The sequence below is a fragment of the Sebastes umbrosus genome, chromosome 11, assembly GCF_015220745.1.
Source record: "Sebastes umbrosus isolate fSebUmb1 chromosome 11, fSebUmb1.pri, whole genome shotgun sequence".
In the NCBI taxonomy this organism is placed as follows: Eukaryota; Metazoa; Chordata; class Actinopteri; order Perciformes; family Sebastidae; genus Sebastes; species Sebastes umbrosus.
The window spans coordinates 19,049,514-19,072,006 of record NC_051279.1 but is presented as its reverse complement, the minus strand read 5'-3'; the positions used below and the strand labels follow the sequence as shown (position 1 = coordinate 19,072,006).

At 41.0% G+C, this 22,493-nt stretch overlaps 1 protein-coding gene across 1 annotated transcript in view; it reads right to left on the bottom strand.

The window, feature by feature from the left end:
* The window catches only part of LOC119496599 (dynein heavy chain 11, axonemal), a 44,746-nt gene extending 25,962 nt beyond the window's left edge, over positions 1–18,784 (bottom strand). Inside the window, exons 1-45 of the mRNA XM_037784008.1 lie at positions 18,566–18,784; positions 17,389–17,535; positions 17,112–17,305; positions 16,821–17,010; positions 16,623–16,722; positions 16,259–16,470; positions 15,879–16,100; positions 15,634–15,801; positions 15,389–15,505; positions 15,145–15,282; positions 14,937–15,052; positions 14,565–14,760; positions 13,951–14,055; positions 13,423–13,818; positions 12,630–12,962; positions 12,237–12,491; positions 11,987–12,156; positions 11,684–11,906; positions 11,442–11,558; positions 10,836–10,922; positions 10,590–10,748; positions 10,303–10,386; positions 10,016–10,174; positions 9,788–9,910; positions 9,072–9,194; positions 8,302–8,526; positions 8,115–8,206; positions 7,901–8,027; positions 7,642–7,794; positions 7,324–7,557; positions 6,108–6,239; positions 5,504–5,664; positions 5,227–5,383; positions 4,967–5,112; positions 4,776–4,892; positions 4,552–4,690; positions 4,248–4,340; positions 3,977–4,171; positions 3,815–3,892; positions 2,974–3,106; positions 2,707–2,834; positions 2,245–2,393; positions 1,920–2,070; positions 1,697–1,828; positions 449–622 (exon numbers count right to left, since the gene is read on the bottom strand). Coding sequence (XP_037639936.1) covers positions 449–622; positions 1,697–1,828; positions 1,920–2,070; positions 2,245–2,393; positions 2,707–2,834; positions 2,974–3,106; positions 3,815–3,892; positions 3,977–4,171; positions 4,248–4,340; positions 4,552–4,690; positions 4,776–4,892; positions 4,967–5,112; positions 5,227–5,383; positions 5,504–5,664; positions 6,108–6,239; positions 7,324–7,557; positions 7,642–7,794; positions 7,901–8,027; positions 8,115–8,206; positions 8,302–8,526; positions 9,072–9,194; positions 9,788–9,910; positions 10,016–10,174; positions 10,303–10,386; positions 10,590–10,748; positions 10,836–10,922; positions 11,442–11,558; positions 11,684–11,906; positions 11,987–12,156; positions 12,237–12,491; positions 12,630–12,962; positions 13,423–13,818; positions 13,951–14,055; positions 14,565–14,760; positions 14,937–15,052; positions 15,145–15,282; positions 15,389–15,505; positions 15,634–15,801; positions 15,879–16,100; positions 16,259–16,470; positions 16,623–16,722; positions 16,821–17,010; positions 17,112–17,305; positions 17,389–17,535; positions 18,566–18,784 — 7,269 coding nt within the window. The remainder of the gene's footprint in view (positions 1–448; positions 623–1,696; positions 1,829–1,919; positions 2,071–2,244; positions 2,394–2,706; positions 2,835–2,973; positions 3,107–3,814; positions 3,893–3,976; positions 4,172–4,247; positions 4,341–4,551; positions 4,691–4,775; positions 4,893–4,966; positions 5,113–5,226; positions 5,384–5,503; positions 5,665–6,107; positions 6,240–7,323; positions 7,558–7,641; positions 7,795–7,900; positions 8,028–8,114; positions 8,207–8,301; positions 8,527–9,071; positions 9,195–9,787; positions 9,911–10,015; positions 10,175–10,302; positions 10,387–10,589; positions 10,749–10,835; positions 10,923–11,441; positions 11,559–11,683; positions 11,907–11,986; positions 12,157–12,236; positions 12,492–12,629; positions 12,963–13,422; positions 13,819–13,950; positions 14,056–14,564; positions 14,761–14,936; positions 15,053–15,144; positions 15,283–15,388; positions 15,506–15,633; positions 15,802–15,878; positions 16,101–16,258; positions 16,471–16,622; positions 16,723–16,820; positions 17,011–17,111; positions 17,306–17,388; positions 17,536–18,565) is intronic.
* Between the last annotated feature and the right edge of the window lie 3,709 nt (positions 18,785–22,493).

The following is a 22,493-nucleotide window of genomic DNA, read 5'->3' as shown; positions in this document are numbered from 1 at the left end:
CTATTCTGTCATAATAGCATCATTTGCTCAGAACAAAACCCCACTAATTATGGCTCAGCAAGAGCCTTTGGAGCATTCACAGCTGTACGCAGGAGCATAAAGAAAGACAATAGAGCGTGGGTGATAGCTCAAGCCTTGTTGCTCATGCCTTCACCCCCACACAGTCTGGTATGGGGTGTAGTAGATGGTAATCAGACACAGTGGAAAGCCTATCATCCATTCTAGCACCCCTGCCATAACCTCGTGATTGGACTTTACCCTCTCTTATTATGTTCACTGAGGCATACATACATTTTTAATATGACTGTATTGTTCATTGTTGGTTATTTTTCTTTAAGGTTTCTTGTGATCATGTATGTGATTATTTGTCAAATTGCTTTGAAAAGTCTGTGTTTCTGAAGTGAAGGGTCCTACTCTCCCATATTTATAGCAGCTTATACGTTCATACCTGTAACGGTGTAAAAGTTTCCATTTCAAACGGAGGCACGGTATCAGTCCAGGGCAGGAACCGTCTGCTTTGAGGGTCAAGGTAGTAGTCAAACACTGTCCCCTGTGCTGGCAGCTTCACCGTCTTCATTTCTTTGGTCCACCACTGACTGAACTCCACCCGGTAATCATAGAGCTGGATATATCATTGAAGATATAATATCATGCATTAATTCATATAATTTCAATGAACAACCCCACCATTAGTCCAAATCATCGACAGTTAAGCTTATATTATTCTTGGACAGATGACAGTCTTGATATATCTGTCAGCAAAGGGCGCTATATTGCGCATCACCCTATATTTATACGTTCTTGACAGAAGTACAAAGACAAATCAAGGAGTAAGTGGAGTGACAATTAAGTGGACTATTAACAGGAGTATTATCAAATAATCTAATACCATTGTCCAGCAGTCCTTGATTCTGCCTGCATGTTATGCATTCTTCTATGAAAAATGTATAATTTCTGTCAAGGAACAACGGTTGGGTTTTGAACACCCAAGAAAGCTTTATTAGCTTTATTGTAACATAAACACTTCTGCAGAGTGTGTCATTGTCATGTCAAAACTCATTCACCAAATTTGTCCTAATAGAGTGGTGCAGGGAGGACGTATTTTTGTTGACCAACCCGTAAGTTAGCATTGCCCTGGTTCCCTCAACAAAAAAGCCAATGGGATTTTTCTATTGGATTTTGGATTATTGCAGAAAATAAGCTCTGTGGCAAACAAATGTTTATGATACCTACACGTTTTGTTCAGCAAGATAATCTTCACGAATGAACACCACTTTATGATTTTTGAAGTGTGAAAGCAATTGCCAGAAGTAAAAAAGCTAACATTTGGCTATAAACAAACTACGTTCACGGTGGCATGACTTCACGTCGCCACCGCTAAGCTAAAGGTGGACTAGTGTTTGGAGTGATGACGTTTAGTAGTCTCATTTAGCCACTTGTTAGCAACCGCCTTAAAACATGTAAAAGCTTCAAAATTCATAAGTGGGATATTTACTTACGAATTTCTTACGTGTTGACAACAGACCTTATTTCAGGCATCTAACCAAAAACCCATTGACTTCGAGATGAGGGAACCGGAAGTGCTAAAATGCTAACTCATTTCCAGGGTTTTAGGACTCATTCTTGTAGTTCTCTATAGTTGCTACATATACGTTGATATGAAAATAGAATTGTTAAACAATTTCATCGGTAATACCTGATCTTGATACAGGGCCCCACCAAAAGCCCAGATGCAGGCAAAGGTGAAGTAGGTCTCGTAGAGCTCCCGTGGAGAGTCAGATGGAATATTTTCTGGCGTTAGAAGGCAGTCAAGCAAAGTGCAGAGTGTCTGAATGAGAAGAAAATAATTATTTCATCGTGACTTTATAAGGATACAAAGGAAGAAATAAATTCGCTGCACGTGCTTGTGTGTTGTGTACCTGCACCATAGAGTTTTCTGGGATGGGAGTGATGGTCTTGAAGGTGTTTCTCATCTGTTCCAGACAACGAGGAACGTATTTTTCAAACAGTATGGTGAGGTGGGCCCTTTCCGTCTGCCGTTCTCGTTGGTCGATCCAGCTGGCAACGTACCTGAGCAGGAAGGACTCATTTTATAATATTGCTGTGCTGATCTGATCAGGATCTGATTCAGTGTCCTTTTGTCTTCTGAGTCACTTTGGTGCAACATGCACTACACATGATACAGAAGATAATACAAAAACAGCATTGCCTCGAAATTATGTGAATACATATTGTGTGACTCACGGGTTCCAGCCCAGGTCCTGTTGGTTAACATAAAGAATTCCTGCTCTGGACACAGTAGCAGGAGTGGCCGTCTTCAGGTGACTGATTTCAAACACCAGTCTCATGGATGAAGTGAGCGGCACACGTTCATTACTGGCCAGAGTCAGGACCTGAAAGATGTTATGAAGCATTACGGTTTCGAAATATCATAGCATTTGCATGGCCAATATGACGGACAAGACTCTGCCCAAACGACAAGGAAAACACCTTCATATCTCATCGGGTTTGACAGACTTGCTTTAGAATATTTCAAAGGCGCAAGATCACTGTGACATGATTCATCGCTCTGGGAAAAGACCTCTAAGTACTCACACTCCAGGAAGTGATTGCTGAAGGAGGGGGAAAGAAACATCTTTTTCTATCTATACCACCTTGGTTGCTATGTGTTGTACAATAGTGTATGAGTGAACAGGAGGGAGGTACCTTGTTGTCATCCATCACTGTGTTGAGTGATTCAATCCACATCGGATCAATGTCTCCATCCAACACAATCCACTTAGGTCCTATGTGGGAGATGTTTGCTTGCTCTCGCATCAGTGATGAAAGCAAACCTTACACAGAGATTGAACAACAACAACAAACAACAACTGAGATTACAAGGTATTAGAACTGTTTACATCTAGTACGAGTTAGCACGAGTTCATGCGTTTTAAATGTTGTTATTCTCATTAGAAAAAGAGCTCTGTTTACCGTCTTTCCACTCTCGAGTTGCGTGATGGATGAAGCCAAACAATTCATCTCTGTCTACTGCCTTTGGATTGAGGTCATTCCACACAGGCTTCCTCTTTAAGTTTACATACGTTTTATGAAGAACTCTCAATATCTGTTGAAAAGGTAAAAAACGTTCAAGACATTCAATGTTCAATGTTTTGAAGTGGGGTTGTATGAGGAACTTATCATTAGTCAATGTCCCAAAAAAATCTATATCAGTTTAAGTGTACGCTATATTTAGAATATTTTCACCAGTTTATTTTGCCATGAGACGGCTATACAGTCTATGTTTCCGACGGGGAACTGAAGTCGTTATCTATGCTCTTGCCAAAGCAACCAGACTCTATTGAAAAAAAAAAAACAGTAGTTTCATCTCACAGATCACAGGGGTTGCTGGTCTACCGCTGCCTCGATCAGTTAGTGCGTTTTTGGTATTGCGTGTCTTTGGGTAGTTTGGATTCACCAAAGTCATACAATAGCACAAACAAACTAACCGGGCAAGGCGGCAGTAGACCAGCATCCCCCATGTTCCAAGAGGTAAAATTACATTTTTTTTCGAAGGAGTCTGGTGGCTTTGGCGAGAGCACAGATGGATACAAAGGTTTCAGTTCCCCTTCTGATGGCAAGATAAACAGACGAAAATATTCTAAATATAGCGTACACTTAAACTGATATTGATTTTTTTAGTTAAGCCTTTCTTTAAGCTGGCTAAAATATGTTTTGCTGCTGGCCCAGTCTACAGCAGTACATTGCTTTGGTTCCGTGCGGTAACTCTTGTCTGCTTCTATCTAACTATCCCTTTAAGGCAATCACATCTAACCTGGCTTTTCCCAGTCCCAGCATTTCCAACAACAAAGACAGAATGACGCACTGCCAGGAGTTCCTCCAACTGCACCACCTGACAAAATAAATGTTTAGAAATAGATTATTTCATTCTTTTTTTTTTAAGCATTGACCAGGTATACACCATATCATATCAAACCTTAAGGATGAATGTCTCCTCAGGCTGGAGTCGGAGCTCCAGTGTGGTCTTTCGGATGGCCTTTTCAAATTCACAGTCTCTCTCTCTCTCTACCTCCAGGCCCGGGAACAGATCTCCCAGCAGTCCCAAGAAGATTGTCACATCCTCTGTGACAATTTTAGGCATGTTGAAGTCCCTCAGTGCACGCATCAGCACCTGGGAAGTAAAATGCACTTATAGATTATGGAGTCTTCCTCTTGTGGCTGTGAGATGACATACACTTGCAAGTCACCTGCTCCTCCGGTTTACTCTTGTCTCTTCTTCTCAGCGCCCCTGCCACGACCAGAACAGACTTGACAGCACGCAAACCCCAATCATAGTGGTCCTAATAGACAAAACGAGAATAGACAGTAAAGATGTGTATTCCTGGGTTTACACTTCCTATAAATCGTATCATACAAAGCACTAAGATTTATTGAATGGTTTCATGCATCGCTGTACTCCTGAGGTATAGCTGTGAGGCATTATTATTGATGCTCTCTGTTCTAATCCAACATTATGAAATATAACAGTGCTATTAAGTGCTTTTCTCCTACCTGTTTAGAGAGCAATTCTTTGCAGAGAGTGTACAGAGTGATAAACTTCCTGGCTAAAAGCTTAGCACCATGGAAGCCCTCTGCCACCAGCATTATCTCACAAATAAGCTCTGTGTCGGGCACTACCATGGCACAGGGTCTACAGCAGGACACAGACAGTGCAGACAATAAACTTCATGCTGAGTAAAGGCACACTATAAATAAAGTAACTGTATCACTCTCACCTGAAAAGAGCCTTGAGGTTCTCCGGTAGCTCCGTCCTGCCTGCATAGCCAGGGTTCATAGTGATGAAAATCCCCACAGAGGGCTTTAAGACAATGTCTTTATCCAAGAACAGGAACCTGTGAGGTTGCATAGAGAGTTAACACTTTTCTAACAGCACAAAAGCTTCATGTATACAGCTTCAACTGGTTACCTTTTCTTTTTAGAGCGAATGGCGTCCTGTATAGTTTTGACCTGCACTGCTACCACTGACAGAACATCCACAGCGATGCGATTGAACTCGTCAAAGCAGCCCCATGCTCCAGTCTGGGCCAGACCCTTGTAGATATTTCCAATTGACTGAACATGAACAAAAATTACATTTAAACATATATGTTTACTGAAACATCTAATCGAGACATAAACTGTCCAAAAAGGAAATAACTAGGAATTGTCTGCTGAATGACTTGACACCTTGTAGTCCATCTGTTCAGAACAGTTGAAGATGTACACCATGACGCCCATGGCTCTGCCAAGATCCTTGGTGGTCTCAGTCTTCCCTGTTCCAGCAGGACCTGCTGGGGCTCCACTCATGGTCAGGTGGAGTGACTGAGTTAAGGTGATGTAGCACCTAAACATGCCCATGGCAACACAGCACACAGAGAGACACAAATGTGCTGTTTAGCAATGCTGAATGTAGCGAATGTATTGAAATGTTACATGCACAGACTGAAAACTGATAAGTAGTTACCGGTCTGTAAGGGGAGTGATGACTAGGCGCGGCGTATTTCCAAGATACTCGTATGAGTAAAGGAACTGGGCATCGCAGATGTTAACGAAGCAGTGACGCTGCTGCTCAGACCAGCAATGCCGGAGCTGGGAAAGCCACTGGAAGGCCTGTGAGGTGGTGACCTGTGAACACACGCTGTTAAGTTATATCAAATAGATCATATGTCACAAAATATATTGTCTTGTTTTTAGTTTAAGCCTGTAGTCTATAATTTAGTCTATCCATTTGGATAAATGGAGGCTGTGCCTCTCTTGCTTATTAAAAATGTAAAAAGTCAGGGACTGTACTGATCCCTTTCAGGTTTGTGATGTTATTTTAATTGTTAACCCAAATGTTAAGAAAGTTAGTTTTCCTTGCATATAGTATGCAAATGGAGACTTGAGCTGTTACCATATGGGTTGTGATATTCAATTAATTATATTCTAACATTAGAAAAGCAAAATGAATAAACAGTGATATATTCTTTTACACATCTATATGATGCGATTTTTTTTTTACAATGCCACAGTTAGCTCAATCAGACTAAAAGGAAATGCTGATTATGGGATCATTCAATTGTGATTACCTTTTGGGCAATGAGGCTGGCAACAATGTCTCTAGCATGGACATCAATAGTGCATAAAGTCATGATCTTCTGTCTGTCGCCTGAGCTCAGCTCTCCCAGCAGCATGCTGATCAACAAGTTGAGTTGAGAAATCTGGAGGAGGGAAGAAAAACAGATTCAAAGCAAGGAAAATAGACAGATCTTAAGACAAGAGTGCCAATTTAAGTTCACACGTGAGATTGAACAACAATCTTATATAAAACTGCATTGTTCAGATGTCTTGTTTCACTTGTATTTTTAAGTATTCAAAGTCATTAAAGCTTCAATCCATGCAGTACAAAGTACACAGTCTGTATATGAATGTGGACCGTGTGGACAATTTGACAGAAACAACCAAAGATATTATTAATTAGTTTGTTTTGACTAAAACATCACTGGATGTCTTGCATTTGTTACTGGTCCTGTATGACAGCAGATGCAATCAGTGCAGTGCGTTGAAGGGGGAGAGAGAGATTATTCAAACAGCAACCAAGGACATGCTAACCTTAAATAGTGCTGATGAAACTGACAAGAGTGATAATACAACTGTGAGTATAGCCCACAACGAGGCCGTACAAACTCAGCTCAGGTCACTGACTCTGATGAGATAATGCTGGCATTATGGAAAACGCGTCCATAGCCTGTAGCAGTTGCCACTTCACTCACAGATTACACACAAATCAGCATAATCTAATACTATCTGTGTGTAGAAATAAAATTAAATCAAGGTGGTACCTTTTTCCTACAATAAAATTGTATCGCATTAATGTACCTTTACACTTACTGTCAATTAGCATTAACTGGTGTTGTAATAATATATAGCAATCCAAAGAGGTGTTGATTTATGTGAGTTTGTGGTGGTGTTGTACTGGATACAAATTTTGTAAGTATTTTTTCTTGTTTCAAAATATTGCTTATGCCTTGCAAAATAATATAGTCAAATTCAACACACGACAAATCATGGCATCAACATTTTATCATTGAATCAACACCCAAAAAATATCATTACCTGCATCTTTCAATTTTATGTGGCCCAACATCTTTAAAGCATCAGCAACCTCAAGATGAGGTCTCTGAAACACTATGCCTATATTGCCCCATTAAGCAAAGAACATTTTTTTGTTATTTTGTCAGTTTTTCTTGCCAACTAAGCTGCATTTAATTGAGCTCTTTTAATGTAAGTCATCATACATTGTACCTGTTTCTTGTTGTAATCTTTCAGTGCAGACTCAAATCCTTCCTCCAGTCTTTTAAACACAAGTTCCATATCATTGCTCCACCAGATCTGGGATCCGGTGAGAGCCACTTGGGCGGGGAAGTCGAGAATCCACTGCTCTCTGGGCCTGTCCTCGTACACAGACACAGCCTCAGAGAGGTGACCCCTGACACATTCCTTCATAGACTCCTCCAGACGAGAGAGCCATGCCTCCACCTGATGTAAAGTTTACCATTAGGTGAGTTATCTTATGAAATGAGATAGCTAATTCAGATTTTTTGATACTGAATATAATCTTACCGTCCCGGAACAGCGACATTCAGCCTGGAATGGGACATATTCTTTCTCCTTGCTGTACATGCCCACTGCAAGTTTAGGATTATCCAGCTGCTCATTTTTGGCAAACTCAAGGTCTGACATGCTGTTAAATAATTTTGAGAGGTGGACAGTGACCTGCAAAAGACACTGAGTTATTTTTTCATCACAGACACAGTAGTGAAATGATGACACTTGACAAATACTAAAAACAAAAATGAAGGGAAATGCTACATAAATGTACCTCTCTGGGGCGACTCCCTTTGGAGAGGATGTCCAACAAGTCTGCAGATGAAATAAAGTAGAAACGTGGAAAGGCAAGTCTCTTTGTCTCCAGGTATTCGGCAAGAGCTTTTTCACACAATGCCAGCCTGTTAAAGGAGAGAGTATGGGAATAGTGAGCACAACACATCAAACTGTGAGCAGTACGATGAAAGCGTAATTAAATAAAAATCAACCTTCTTTGCAGATCCTCTAACTTCTCAAATAGATGAGGTTTGTTGGTGGCCTCAATGACATTTTTTGTCTTAGCACTGTCCAACATTAACTCCTGAAAAGAACCCAAATTGCCATGTTTACAATAACGATAACGATAACAATGGAATTTGCATAACTACATAACTGGCGTATAGAGTAAGTGCAGACCTGAAATTCTGCATCTATAGCTTGAAATCTATGTGCATCCGCAGGCAGCTGTTGGCAGATGTCGTCACAGCTTTTGAAGATGCTTTCCAAGTAGGCCCACGTCCTTTGGACCTCCATCCATACCATCAGCACAGAGTCAGCCACAGTCAGCTGTTTCTGTAGTTCCACTACCTGGGACAGGAAGTGATGCACATGCTTGCTCTGAAAGACGCCCTGGAGCTGAACCTTGAGGATGAAGACATGGAGACATGAGTATAGCCTATCAAAACATCGAAATTATCACCCAATCTGTGGCAAGAGAAAGTAATATCTTAATAACCTTAACCTCATAACATGTGTCAGTTTAATTTCAATGCATATTCAAGCTCATCAGCATGCCATGCCGTAAAAAAAATGGGGGAGGGAAACAGTCTGTTTACACAAAGATCTAGGCGCTAAAGTGGCAAGACTTCTAATTGCTGGCTATAACCCCCCCAATACATCTGGTGGACATGTACAAAGACCGCCACGGTGCAACAATGCCCTGTGTGCTACAGCAGCTATAAATCTAAGGACTCAATAGGGACCTCTCTCCTCTCAGCTGTGCTGTTAGACAGTCAGACAGGGCGGCCCCTTTTTGCACTCTCATCTCTATTCAGCACTTAACTATCAGTGCTTCTCACAGACAACTGATCTTGAGAACTTGTTCTTGTGCTCTAGAGCCATTGTGCATTCTGCGCTATAGACACACATAAAATCTTAGCACCAATGTCATTTGCTTAGATATTTACCTGATGATCCTCAAGAGTTTCGATAAGTTCCTCGTCACATTTAAGTAGCGGCACAGAGGTTTCGTAATGATCTTCATATGAAAGCTCCATCGATGCCCACATTTTACTTATTTCTGTCACAACCTGAAATAAACAGCATAATGATAACATGTTTGAATACAAACGTTCTTACTAGGGGTGTAAGAAAATATTGAAAGAATGGAATATTGCGATATTATGTTTTGTGATACTGTATCGATTCTCAAAAACATTGTATTGATTTTTAATTAATAGTTTACATGTAAAGATTAACTCAGTCAATACTTCATTTCATTTTTAAAGACATGCGTCCTCTCAAAGTAGTGCTATGATGTTGGATGTTACAGGGACTGTGATAAATGCAAATGCAGATCCCACTGTTCTGATCGCATTAAAAAAGTTAACTTTTTTTACTCCTATTTTATGCATAATATGGTGTGTTCTTTATACTATGACAGGTTTCCTAAAATTAGATTAAAAAAATCGCAAATTGCTAAATAAACCATTTAAAAACCATTGGATTATCTGAAAAATACACTGTCACAAAACTGGAAACAGACTCCTGAAAAGTTGATGTTTTGGAGATACATGGACTATGTTCATGAGGTTGGCTCCTAGTTTGATGTAATTCCTTTTTTCATATGCAAAATAACTTGATGTTGATGTGTTTGACCACAATCTATTAACTGAAGAAGAACCTTCTCAATGGCCATTTCTTTGACCGCCTTATCCACTATGTTGCGAACTTCGTCTTCCAACAAATGGAGCTGCAGAGCCAAGAGGTCTTCCAAGGTGGTGCTGTCAGTCACAGTGAAGTCCATCTATTTCAAAAGAATTATTGTCATGATGCAAACTCTCAGATTTATATCATGCAAAGAAAAAATCCTTGCTCTGTAGTATGACCTCTGCTGTGTGTGTTTATGCACCTGTGTTGCTCTAATTAGCTGCACCCAGTGGCGCTCTCGTATTGCCAGGTTCTGAAGCTGACTCACGGCCCGCAGTGACGTCAACAGGTTCTTTACATAAAGGTCTAACCCAGAATACACATCCCACACGCGAGCCTCTTTGTCAAGCTTCCGTATGTCCTACACAAACAGAAGGTAGGTAAACATAATTACTTATTAGAGGCATCTGTTACAAATAGCAATGGTGCATGACAGCAAGACAGCAGGAGAGATGCGCTGGTGTGATGTAGCACTGTTGGTGACCTCACCTTGGCAAACCTCCTCAATTCTGCATCCATCTGGTCCACGTTTATCTGCCTCCATTTGGTCATTGTCCAGTTTTCCACACTGCTCTGTATAGATAAAGACGCGTGCAGAGGGGTCAATGGGCTGAGGGTACTTAATGGGGACATTTAGAGGCTACAGGGTATTCAAAGAATCAATGACAGCCTCCAAGAGGACAGGCTGGTCAAGTTATTGAGTTATTGGGGCATTGTAGTGGGGTGATGAGGCCTTCAGCTGTATTTCCCTATGCAGTATACATTAAGCTACTTACCTGCACAAATACAACAATGTCCCACAGTTCTTTGAGGACCGTGATCTCTCGTCTGCAGAGCTTGATGTCTCTGTAGTCAGGAATAGTAACGTCAAATAGATTTGCGGACTCCTGTAGCTCTGCTACCTCTTTCTCCATGTGTCGGACGGCTTTTTCAGACTAGAAAACAACATATGGTGATTGTTATCCAAAGTGTAATACAATGTCATTTCTATCCTATAAATCAAACAATGGTTAAACTCCTACTTTCTCCAGGCTGATGTAGGGACGCACTGCGTTGTAACTGAAGGGCGCTGTTGCTCTGAACATCTCCCTGAATTTGCTTTGTTTCACCTGAAAAATAACAATTACCACGTTAATGGACTTCACACTTAGGGTATGTGTCCACAGGATCCGTCCTTTCCACGCTTCCCATTCATTGTCTATGTAAGCAGCCGTGCAATGCATTCTGGTAGTGTGACAGTGCGATTCGAGAGACGGGTCATCAAGTTGGCAGCTCCTCATTTGCATAAAGTTGAGGTCTAGGCTACTTTATGCAAATCAGGGGCGTCCGGCGGAACTCGCCGTCTCTGGAAACTCCCGAGAAACTTTTAAACTAACTGTTGTTGATCTTAAATAAAGACAGATTTAGAAACTGCATGGCTCATTTCTCGTATAAAATATTTTCAGAATTTCGGTGAGCTGTTTTAGTGTCTAGTGGCAGCCCATCAAGCGTCCAATGCTGGGAAGCGAGGCAATGCTCGGGTCCAAAAATGCCCCTGTAGACACGTACCATTAGGTATAAAATACAATAGCTTCAACACTGTGCATATGTAATAGCTCTAGAAATAAGAGCTAACAGTGACTTGTCACCTCGAATGCCATGCATCGTCTCCGTATAACCATCACTTCTGCATTCTGCATGGGTGCCACCTCGTGCCTCACTTTTAAGGCCAACTTTTTTGCCCCACTCCATTTCTCAGGAAGTTCCTATAGAGAGAAGAGAGAATTGTTTTGATTTCTCAAAGGTTCACAAAAGGAATTTGTGAAAATCATTTTAATGAGCACTTGAAGGTGGCAAGAAAATAGGAGCATTAACCCATTCCTTTCCTTACCTCCAGCTGAGAATAGACCTGGTCTGTTATGGTCACTCCGTACTGTTCCAGCAGGATTATTGTGTCTCTAAAAGGCTCAAACATCTTGTCTGTGGCTGCTTGTCTGTCTCTGACAGCCAACAGGTGACTCATCACTTCCACCAAGCCACAGTGGTTTCCTTTAGCCACAGGCTGGCCTAGCCCTTCAACGGTGGCTCGGACAAACATCTGCAGCTCATCGAGACTGAGTGGGAAAGCATGCACAGTGAGAACTGATGTTATAGTTTGGTCTTCATTTAATTGCCATGCAGAAATGAATTTTACCTGTTGGTGACATTTGTCAAGAGGTGTTCTTTAAAAAGCCAGCTCCACTTCTTTACAGTGTTAAGGAGGCTCATTTTGAAGAACTTGACATCCACCCGAAACCAACCATTGAACACTCTGAAGTCTTCAAGCTTGGAAATTTCAGCATAGAGATCCTCGTAATAATCTATCTGTAAAATTAAGACCACAACAGAGATTGTAAGACACCTGCCATGTATGGGCAATTCCTGACTTTAAATAAGCCTTTTACCTGTTCTTTGAAGTTATCGATTGTAGGCGGGCTCTCAGGGATTGCATCTGCTCCATAAGCCTCCATCTCTTCAGCTGTAAGTACACGTCCGTACAGGAGAAACTGGCTGAGAAACTCAGCCCTGTCATCTTGCCAGAGGTGGGTGTAGCAGTCAAACTTTCTCTGGTAATTTATCGCTTGCTTGAGGACGTTCTTCACTCGCTCCATTATTTCTTGTCTCAGGTCCAACAAATCTAGCATGTCATCCATTAAATCCTGTAAGAGTTATATTACATGACATATAACATGAGGAGAATCTACTGTTTGTAGAAAAATACACTATAATGACTTTAGAAAGAGTGGCAGAGTAGACTTTTTTGTTTTTTAACATCAAAATCTACAGCAGAATAATACCTGGTAGCTCTCCATGCCAAGATGAGCAGCCACTCTGTTGATATTCACCGAAGTCTTGAATATGTCCCCAACCAGCCCTTCTATCAGCTCATAGAGGCCGTCTCCTGCATCTTGCTCCAACGACGGGAGGAAAACCATTCCTGAGCTACTCAGCATCAACTGAGCCTCAAACAGAGGCGCCTGGCTTGGCCATGATTCCATGTTGTCCGCAAAGAACTGGAGAGAGTGGCTGATGTGGCTAAAGAGCCCCTCCACCACCATCTCGTCCACATACTCCAGGTAGGACTGCCACGCTTCTGACGCAGGGTCGGCATGGAAAAGGACCACATTCTCCTGTGAGATTGTAGTATATTGGAGAGATGCTGAGCACAAAAACTGTCAATGTTTTGACTATGTACTTGTATCACTTTTCATTTCTAGGGATAGTTCATTTCTAGGGATAGTGCAGGTTGACACATTACAAAACTCGGGACTGTTAATGGTATAGGGCAGATAAAGGTTAGATTTTGATTCATCTTATCATATCTGCATTATCTTAGCGTAAGAAAACTGAATCTAAATCTAAACACATGCACAAATTATGAAATGAATAAATAATAAACAAGGTTTTAATTTGCCTGTGAACAGAATTGTCTTTTAATGTGATGTGATGTGATAAAGATAAATGTCTCTACAACACGCTAAAAGGTTTTGGACCCATGCCAATCATTTCATGTTTGGTGTTTACTTACAGTACAGAAAAACATCTATGATGCACAAGAGGGAATATTATCATACAATCAACCAAACGCACCTGTACCAGCTTGTGGATGGAGTCTCCATCCTTCTTCATGGAGTTGTATTTCTTGTTGACACGGTCCCCCCTGTCCTCCAGCTGTATGAGCGAGCCTTTCTTATTGTCCCTTCTGCAAAACATGGCTTGTTTGCTCCATCCCTTCATCATTGACTGGATGGCTTCGCAGTTTTCTTTGGCTCTACTGACTCGACTTACAAGGTCGTGAACCAGGTCTTTGGTGGCGCTGATGAAGCTCCAGCAGTCCGGATCCTGCCACGTCTGGTCAGACTCTGCTCTCGTCAACTGCACGTCTATGGACTCCAGCTCAGCTCTGATGAGAGGAAGTTCCACCTCTAGCACTGTCTGCTTTAGCTTGTTGTACCATTGTACTAATAGCTGCAGACTGCTCACATACTGGAAAAAACAAGTGTGGAGAAAAGATAAATTCTGAGGTGCAGACTATGTAAAGGATAATAGGAAAGATCATTGTTTAACAGGTGTGCATGAGTGTAAGTGAGCCCATAAATTAACACGTTTGTTTCATACCTTTGTGAACATGTCACGCTTCTCAAAAACTGCCATTGCAGCTGCAGGGATCCTGATCTGAGTGAGAGTCTGAATATACTTCACATCTTTCAAGACTTCAGTCAGCTGAGGAGTGAAAGGAAACTTTATTATTATTAATAAACTGTTTTGTTTCAACCAACAGAAACCCTTGAATATAATAATACAAATTAAATAACTGTAATAAATAACTATTCCCTCCGTCAGGATGACAATGTTTTTGCACTTGTTACCAAGTCTGTCAGCAGTACGTTAAGAAAAATGTATGAACATTTATTTTTTTTTTTAAATAATGGAGAGATAGAGCTTGAACCAATGAATAATTGACCCCAGTTAATTGGTGACCTGCATCTGGGTTTTGAAAATTAGACGAATATTATGTTTTGGTCATGCCTAGGATGAACTAAAGGATATAAACAGAGATTCCTATTTTGAAGGATCTTGAGTGCACTTGAAAAATAAATAAAATCTGATATTGTTTTTTAAGAGACAGACATTACTACATCAGTCTAACTGTAAGTTGGATAATTATTTAGTATTAGAGGATGTTTGCACAATGTGCAATGTGCTTTCTAGCTTGCAGGGACATCGATTACCTTTGGATTGAAGTTGAGTGAGATCAGGTCAGATGAGGTATTTCTGGAGACAAGGGGCTGATTCAGGTTAATCAGGCAGGCCTGTTCCAGACCATTACACCAGTCAGAGTAAATATCCTTCTCATATTGGTCCAGGAGACTCAACATCTCCGTGTACATGTGGTACTCCTTCACCATCTCTACACCTCCTGCCGACCTGGAAATATTGCATAATTGTGAGACAATTGTCATTTTTAAACCTGGCACGATGGCCATCTCTTGTCTGTCTATGTACTGTATCTATCCATCTATCTCTCTATCTATAAATTTGTCTGACTAGCTATTGTTTGTAACTAATTTATTCACTGGAAATAGTCAGGTGTTTTTACTCACCTATCAAAAAGTAATCTGATTTTTTCCCATGGTGTTTGAATGCGTTCTCTGAGCATTTTTGCCCACTTCAAAGCTCCAGATGTGTGAGCCATGTTCTTAGTCAGACCGCTCTCCATCTGTAAACAAAGAAAGAATGGAACAAAGTTGTTGCATGGACAATACCTATCGTGAATACATATTGCTAATATTTCCATTTGGCTTCCAATACCTGATTGAGCTGGGATTTAAACAGACATTTACATCTCTCCAGCTCTTCTCTGAAATGTTGCTGCAGTAGAAGGAAGTTGGGACTGAATATTTGTCTGATTTGTCTTCTCTCCAGGAAGGGTCCAACAATAGTTAGCAGCTAAAGGACAAAAAGCAAATATGTGGTTGTCCCACTTGATAGCTCTATCACTATTAACTTTATCAGTACTGTCATCACCATCATCCTATTATCCAGTCATGCTTACTTTAAATGCTGATTCCAGTCCGGAGCAATCCTTAAAGGCCAAGCATAGAAGGCTGGCAAGGCGGCATTCAAAGTCCACAATCCTCACTTTCAAATCCTTATACTCGTTTTCAAAATCCTTATGAGTTGATGAAAGTTAACAATTCAGCAGTATTTAATGATGGACATGGTGCATTATGAATATATACAGTGGCTGTTCACGGAAATCTTAATTAGCAATATAAATGCCAATAAACATAATTTCACCTGAGATTTGAAGTCAAGTGGGCTGTTTTCACTGTGCTTCAACGCTTGGCAGTGGTTGCTGAACTCTTTGTAGATCTGAGCAGCTTGCTCACTGTAGAGTTTACCATTAAGTCCACCAAACTCCAGTTTTTCCATCCTCTGAAAGTCCAGCATAATTTCAAACAAGTCCTGCAAAGACAACACATTGTAATAGGAAACAAAACCACATAAAAATACTACCTCACTGTAACAACATCTGATCTCACCTCCAGCTGTAGCAGACGATTAAGGAACTGGTTGAAACGTGCAAAAATCATGGCAGATGGGAAGTCCCAGGGTGCGTGTTTGACGTGGTTGGCCAACCTCTCTCTCTGGGTCTGGTAACTGTCTCTGAAACATCTAAATACTTTAATCACTCTCTTTACCATTTGTTGACTTTCCTCTGGATCCTCTTGGAGGAGCAGATCTGCAGAGAGGTATATAGAAGCCTAAAGGGTGAAAGATTTTATGGCTGTGAATTTGTTCACACAGGCAGCCAATAACTCATTGAAGTCAAAGTAATGCTGATTAACTAGCAACACATTTCACACATATGTGTCACTCAATGTAATCCATCACTGCAGATGTTTGATATGAGGATTCCTACCTGCTCAATGAACAGATTGCAAAGCTCCTGCAGTAACACCACGATGCGTGCCGGTCTTTGATAAGATTGGCAGTTGGTCCAGATAAGGAAGAGCGTGTGGAAGAGTGCAGGGATGAATGTTTCCAAGTGAAGAAATCCTTCCTTTTCCAGTTGAGACAGTTGTGCGTGCAGTGGCTGTAGATAGAGGTCAACGTCCTGGGCTTCTTGAAGAGCTTTTGATTGAGGAAAAAAAAGAGTTTTTTAAATTAAAACAACACAATTGGAGATGATACGTAAATCAAATTATGCTGTGCATCTGACATTTGACAAGTTGCAAACTACAGCATGTCTTCTTTGGTTTTGAAAAGGGGCCAGCTAAGCTTACCATCAAATACATTTCCAATTAGAGTCTTGATTGTTGCATGATAGCTGCTATCCATCATCTCTAACATCTTTGCCATCTTCTGAACAACGGCGCTCTGAAGCTACGAGGGAAAGTACCAAACACGTTAAACAGAGGGTGGAAATGTCAGGAGATGAAAATTATTTTAGTGAAGATCAGGAGAAAAAAAAGGGAGCATACCTGATGATAAATGTTCTGTATATTGCTCTTCCTGGAAGCCCAGAACTTCAGCTCTGCTTCGGGTCCTGGATTGCAGCCTGTCATGAGCAGGTCTGATGAATCCTCCTTTAAAATCTTCTGGATCAGATTGGTCCAGCTGATGACTTGGGTCTCTATGGCATGGGCCAGTGCCCTGTCATAGTTATTATACCTGTGAGTGTGAAATATATGTTGAGAGTGGTTCTTAATACGTAAAGTATTAAAAAATATCCCAGGCTCGTAAACAAAAGCAAAATGTGTGTGTTTTCTTACATTTTGCAGGCGCCGTGTGAATTTTCCATCCACTCTGTCACAGCTGGGACAGGGAGGACACTTTTCCCTAAAACCTGTCCCCGGACAATTGATGTCGTACTGCACATGTTCTCAGCATGTCGAATGATGTCTTCAGACATCAGATTTGGCCACATGTGATGGTTTTTGTGGTTTGACAGCAGTGGAACACATACCTTTTGAAGAGACACAGAATGTAATTCATTCAAAGGCAAGCTAGAAATATACATAACAAAAGACAGAGGGAGATAACAATCACCTGCTCCACTGTGCTTGACAGCTGCAGCAGTAGTGGTGATGGAGACTGGAGGCCAAAAAGCAGAAGCTCCCTGCAGTTTTCAGAGTCGATGGGAACAACTCTCTTCTTGAGAATATAGATGTGCTTGTCTTGAGCAACAGATGGGATCTGTATTTGAAATAATATCACAAGATTTTACTAAGATAAGATATGATAAGATAAGATAAGATGAACCTTTATTAATCCATCCATCCATCCATCTTCAACCGCTTATCCGGGATCGGGTCGCGGGGGCAACAGCTCCAGCAGGGGACCCCAAACTTCCCTTTCCCGGGCCACATTAACCAGCTCTGACTGGGGGATCCCGAGGCGTTCCCAGGCCAGAGTAGAGATATAATCTCTCCACCTAGTCCTGGGTCTTCCCCGTGGTCTCCTCCCAGCTGGTCGTGCCTGGAACACCTCCCAAGGGAGGCGCCCAGGAGGCATCCGTGCTAGATGCCCGAACCACCTCAACTGGCTCCTTTCGACGCAAAGGAGCAAGGACTCTACTCCGAGTCCCTCACGGATGACTGAGCTTCTTACCCTATCTCTAAGGGAGACGCCAGCCACCCTCCTGAGGAAACCCATTTCGGCCGCTTGCACCCGCGACCTCGTTCTTTCGGTCATGACCCAACCCTCATGACCATAGGTGAGAGTAGGAAATATAGATGTGCTTGTCTTGAGCAACAGATGGGATCTGTATTTGAAATAATATCACAAGATTTTACTAAGATAAGATATGATAAGATAAGATAAGATGAACCTTTATTAATCCCTGGGGGGAAATTCAGGTGTCAAAGCAGCAAAGTGCAGATACAGAGGTACAGGTGTACAAAAAGATGATCAAACAATAATTAGAAATACAGAATATACATAGTGAATGAACATAGTGAATGGACATAGCGTGTACCGTCCGTCAATAAAAAAATGTAGTGTACAATAAATAGATGTAATATGTGCAGTCTATAAAATGATACATGGGATGTAGTGTAAAGTAAGTTTAAAGTTTAAAGTGCACCAGTGGTTAGGAGAGGTGGTTGCAGGTAATGCAGATAGATGCAGATAGTCCAGATATGCTGGACATGCTAAATCCATCAATTTCAACATTTCACAAGAGCCCCAAGCTCAGCTATCTCACTTGTACACAGGCTAAGCTCACCTCATTAGAAGCAACCACAGCATCTTCTTTTTTTGATGAGGAGAAGAATATAACAGACTCCTTTTCAAAGAAGTCTCTCAGGAGTGTTTGAAACTCCTCGTTGACTGCACTCTTGCTCCATGTTTGACGGTGCAGTCGCAGCAGCCCACAAACTTTCTCCTCGACTAACTTCACTCTGTCGTCCTCCAGGAAAGAAGGCACACTTTCGTCGTCGGACATGGTTGTTGTTCTAGGATTACGACATGCTTCAGCTCCAGAAAACTTCCCCTACATTAGCTATTGATTTCGTGTTACATGGTAGTTTTAAATGTCTTCCTGTTTGCTAAAAGAAGACTAGCCTGAGCTGTGTACACTCCTGGGGGCGGTTCAGCGTCCCGTTGCTTAGCAACAGCCACCATCCTCCAATCACTGCCTGGAAGCAAAAGTTATCTTTGGAGAGTAAGAAAAACTTTCTTTTAGTAACCTCTTTTCCCAATGAAGCGTGTGATTTATAGTACAATTAAGACCCACAATAGACCTGTTTTTGTCTTTTTTTGGGGGGGGTACAGAGGGTATTTAGGGGAGATAGCAGGTCAGCAGAAGATGTCACATAGAGGTAGGTGGTGTAACTACATCATCTGGAAGCTGGGAACCTGAAGATTAATTTTAGATTTTCTAGTCATAAATCATAAATTAACATGAATTAATTCAATGATTAAAAATAAATTGTGAAAGCGTATTCAATTCAATTCAATTCAAACAACTTTATTAATCCCTCTAGGGGCAATTGGTTTGGAGCAGCTTGTACATAAAAACATAGATAAAACATAGTGACACACAACAACAACAATAATAATATATGGAAGCTAAAAAGACCCAAAGCGATTACTGATGTAAATGAGACTAACTAATAAATAAACAGACTGAATAAGAACAACAGAAGGATCAGTCTAATAAAGGATAAAAGTATAAGGGTTTAGAAGATTATGATAGAAGTATATGATGGGCCATTCCCATGTTCTATTATGTCTCATAAGTTGTTGCAGCAATGTTTGGGTTGATACCATTTGTCACGCAGATTTTTTGCTAAATTTAATAATTTTTTTACATCCCGAGAATTGATAAAAATTATAAAAAAAAATCACCCCAAAATATCACATTAAGACACCAAGACCTTGAGGAACACCATAGAAAAAGCCATGCTGTGATTTGGTATCAATAACTTTTGACATTTGGAGACTTCTGCAAGAATTGCTTTTTTTGGATGGCAAACACTTCTGATCTGGAAACTGCTCAGAAACCCACTTATTTTCAATCTACCTAGGACATTCATCCATCCTCTGAATGCCCAAGGCCTCTAGTTTATGGCTGTAAAGTTTCATGAGGCTGTGATGATCCTAGAGGTCACAACAGGTCATTTTATACAGTGACATCAAGTTTAAAAAAAATGGTCTCACTGCAATGAAATGGCTACTGTGGGGACTAACATCATCACACATAAATGCAATTGGGCTAATTGGATCCACATTAGCCTCAGCATTATGGTGATACCCAATTTATGTAATTCCAAGACTGTTTAGGGCATGTCTGTAAAGGGGAGACTTGTGGGTACCCATAGAACCCATTTTCATTCACACATCTTGAGGTCAGAGGTCAAGAGACCCCTTTGAAAATGGCCATGCCAGTTTTTCCTCACCCAAAAAACATGACATGCCTTCCTTAGGTTTTCTAGTTTCATATAATGGTAAATGGTAAATGGACTTGCATTTATATAGCGCTTTTCTAGTCTTCCGACCACTCAAAGCGCTTTACACTACATGTCAGCATTCACCCATTCACACACTGATGGCAGAGGCTGCTAAGGTGCCAGCTTTGCCCATCAGGATCTAATCTAAATACTATGCCTTCAGGAGCAATTTGGGGTTAAGTGTCTTGCTCGAGGACACATTGACATGTGACCCGGAGCAGCCGGGGATCGAACCATCGACCTTCCAATTGGTGGACAACATGCTCTACCCTCTGATAATAGCGTCAGAGGGTATAATAAAATAAGATAATAATATCTGTACCTTCACTTTAGCTTTAGAACTGAACATGCAACAGCTTCTGAAAGACGGTAAAGTGGTCGGGATCGCTCATGGTGGCCTTTTACTGTATCTACTATACTACCATTTTACATGATGATTTTAGATCACTATGAAGCATGTGGGTTGTAAGTTAGACCTTTGCTTGGACTAAACTCAAAAAAACGCAGTTGCAAAGGATGTTCGAATTGCCCACAATCCATATGCAGTAATGTAATCCCTGGTGATTTACAGTTGTGCCTTTCCACAGTTTGTACTCTGTCCTGTTCTTTGTGTTTTGCACACTGTAGACCCATTGCATCATTTTGATTTGTGATTAGATCTAGGTGGGCTTATCATTGGTAAGTCCTCTAAGACATGCTTGATAAAGAGATTTTTTTAACTTAAGTTTCACAGATATGACTTAAATAAAGGATGTGCACTTTTACTTAAAATTCAAATAATAGTTGAGCTCGAAATAATGCATGGACTGGACTTTTTTTTTCTTCGTTAAATCTAAGAGACATGAAACTACATCTCAATTTGAAACTTCTACTGAATGGTGTCTGCATATCAGGACTTATTGTGTATAGTCTTTATGGCAATACAATAATTCAAACATTCCTAGTTTAAACAGGTGCAGATCTGTGGCCCCTTTTATGACACATATGCCCCCTTTGTGACAGAGATGAAGGAGCCACAGACTGCAGTAAAGTGTATGTTATATATGTCTGTGTGTATGTGTGTGTGTGTGTGTGTGTGTGTGTGTGTGTGTGTGTGTGTGTGACTAGTTTGACTGTTGTCTTAGCAGCAGAGCACTGTACCCAGCAACTGCCATTTACTAGGCACTTTACTACACCCCATTTCAGAGCAGCCTAGGGCTCTGACTGCCTTCAATGAATAGCAAAATGCTTCTTTGGCGTATAGCTTGAAGATTTAAATAGCCGAGTGGTGCTCTGATCTATGTTAAGTATTTTTCTATATATTGGAGGTAGAGGATGCTATGCAGGATTTGGCTAAAGCAGTTTGTACAATTTCTGGGAAAATGCACTCCTTTTTCTACTTTTCTTCACACAAGAACATTTTTTCCTCGGGGAAAAAGGAGAAGAGAGTGAGACAAACTCCTCAGGTTTGCAGGTGGCACTACCGTTTTGGACCTCATCACTAACAATGACAAGACCACCTACGGGGAAGAGATTGCCTGCCTGTTGCTATGGTGCTAATAACAAGTTGGAGGCAATGCATTCAAGCAGTTAAGATGAAGATGGCTCCTGATGTAATCCACACGCTCATTTTACTCTGGAAAATCAGCACAGATGTTAACATGGTTGAGAACATGAGTCATTCAATTTGCTAAAGACCAGAAAAAAACGTTACAGCCTCAAATGGGGTGAGATCATTACAACTATCATCACGGTATAGAAAGAGGGAGAAAGGTCAACATCTCGCAATCCACTCCATGTGCAATTATAGCTGCATGTGTCTTTTTACGTTCCTGCATCGTAGTTTAAATGAAAAAACAAATTAAAAAATACATTTTTCACTTTCTGCCAGCTGATTCAGATCCAGGAGCTGTAACATCACGAGACAGACTGCACCTCCCAAGCAACCAAAAACTATTTCCTAGGAAACAATGCTGCTCAAACCTGGCACTATACCTGCCACCTCAACCATTTTCCTGCCAAGGCTTGTTTCACTGCTGAGCTAGCCTTCCTAACATCTCCATCCACTGCTTGTTGTGCAGTCTGCCACAACAAAGAATGTGCTGCAATCTGACTGAGAATATTTAAATTCATTAATCACTTGCAGTCATTGTCATTAGTATTCAAATAAGTGTTCTGTTGTAATGCATGATCTGTTTGATACTGCAGTTTAGGACAAATTGA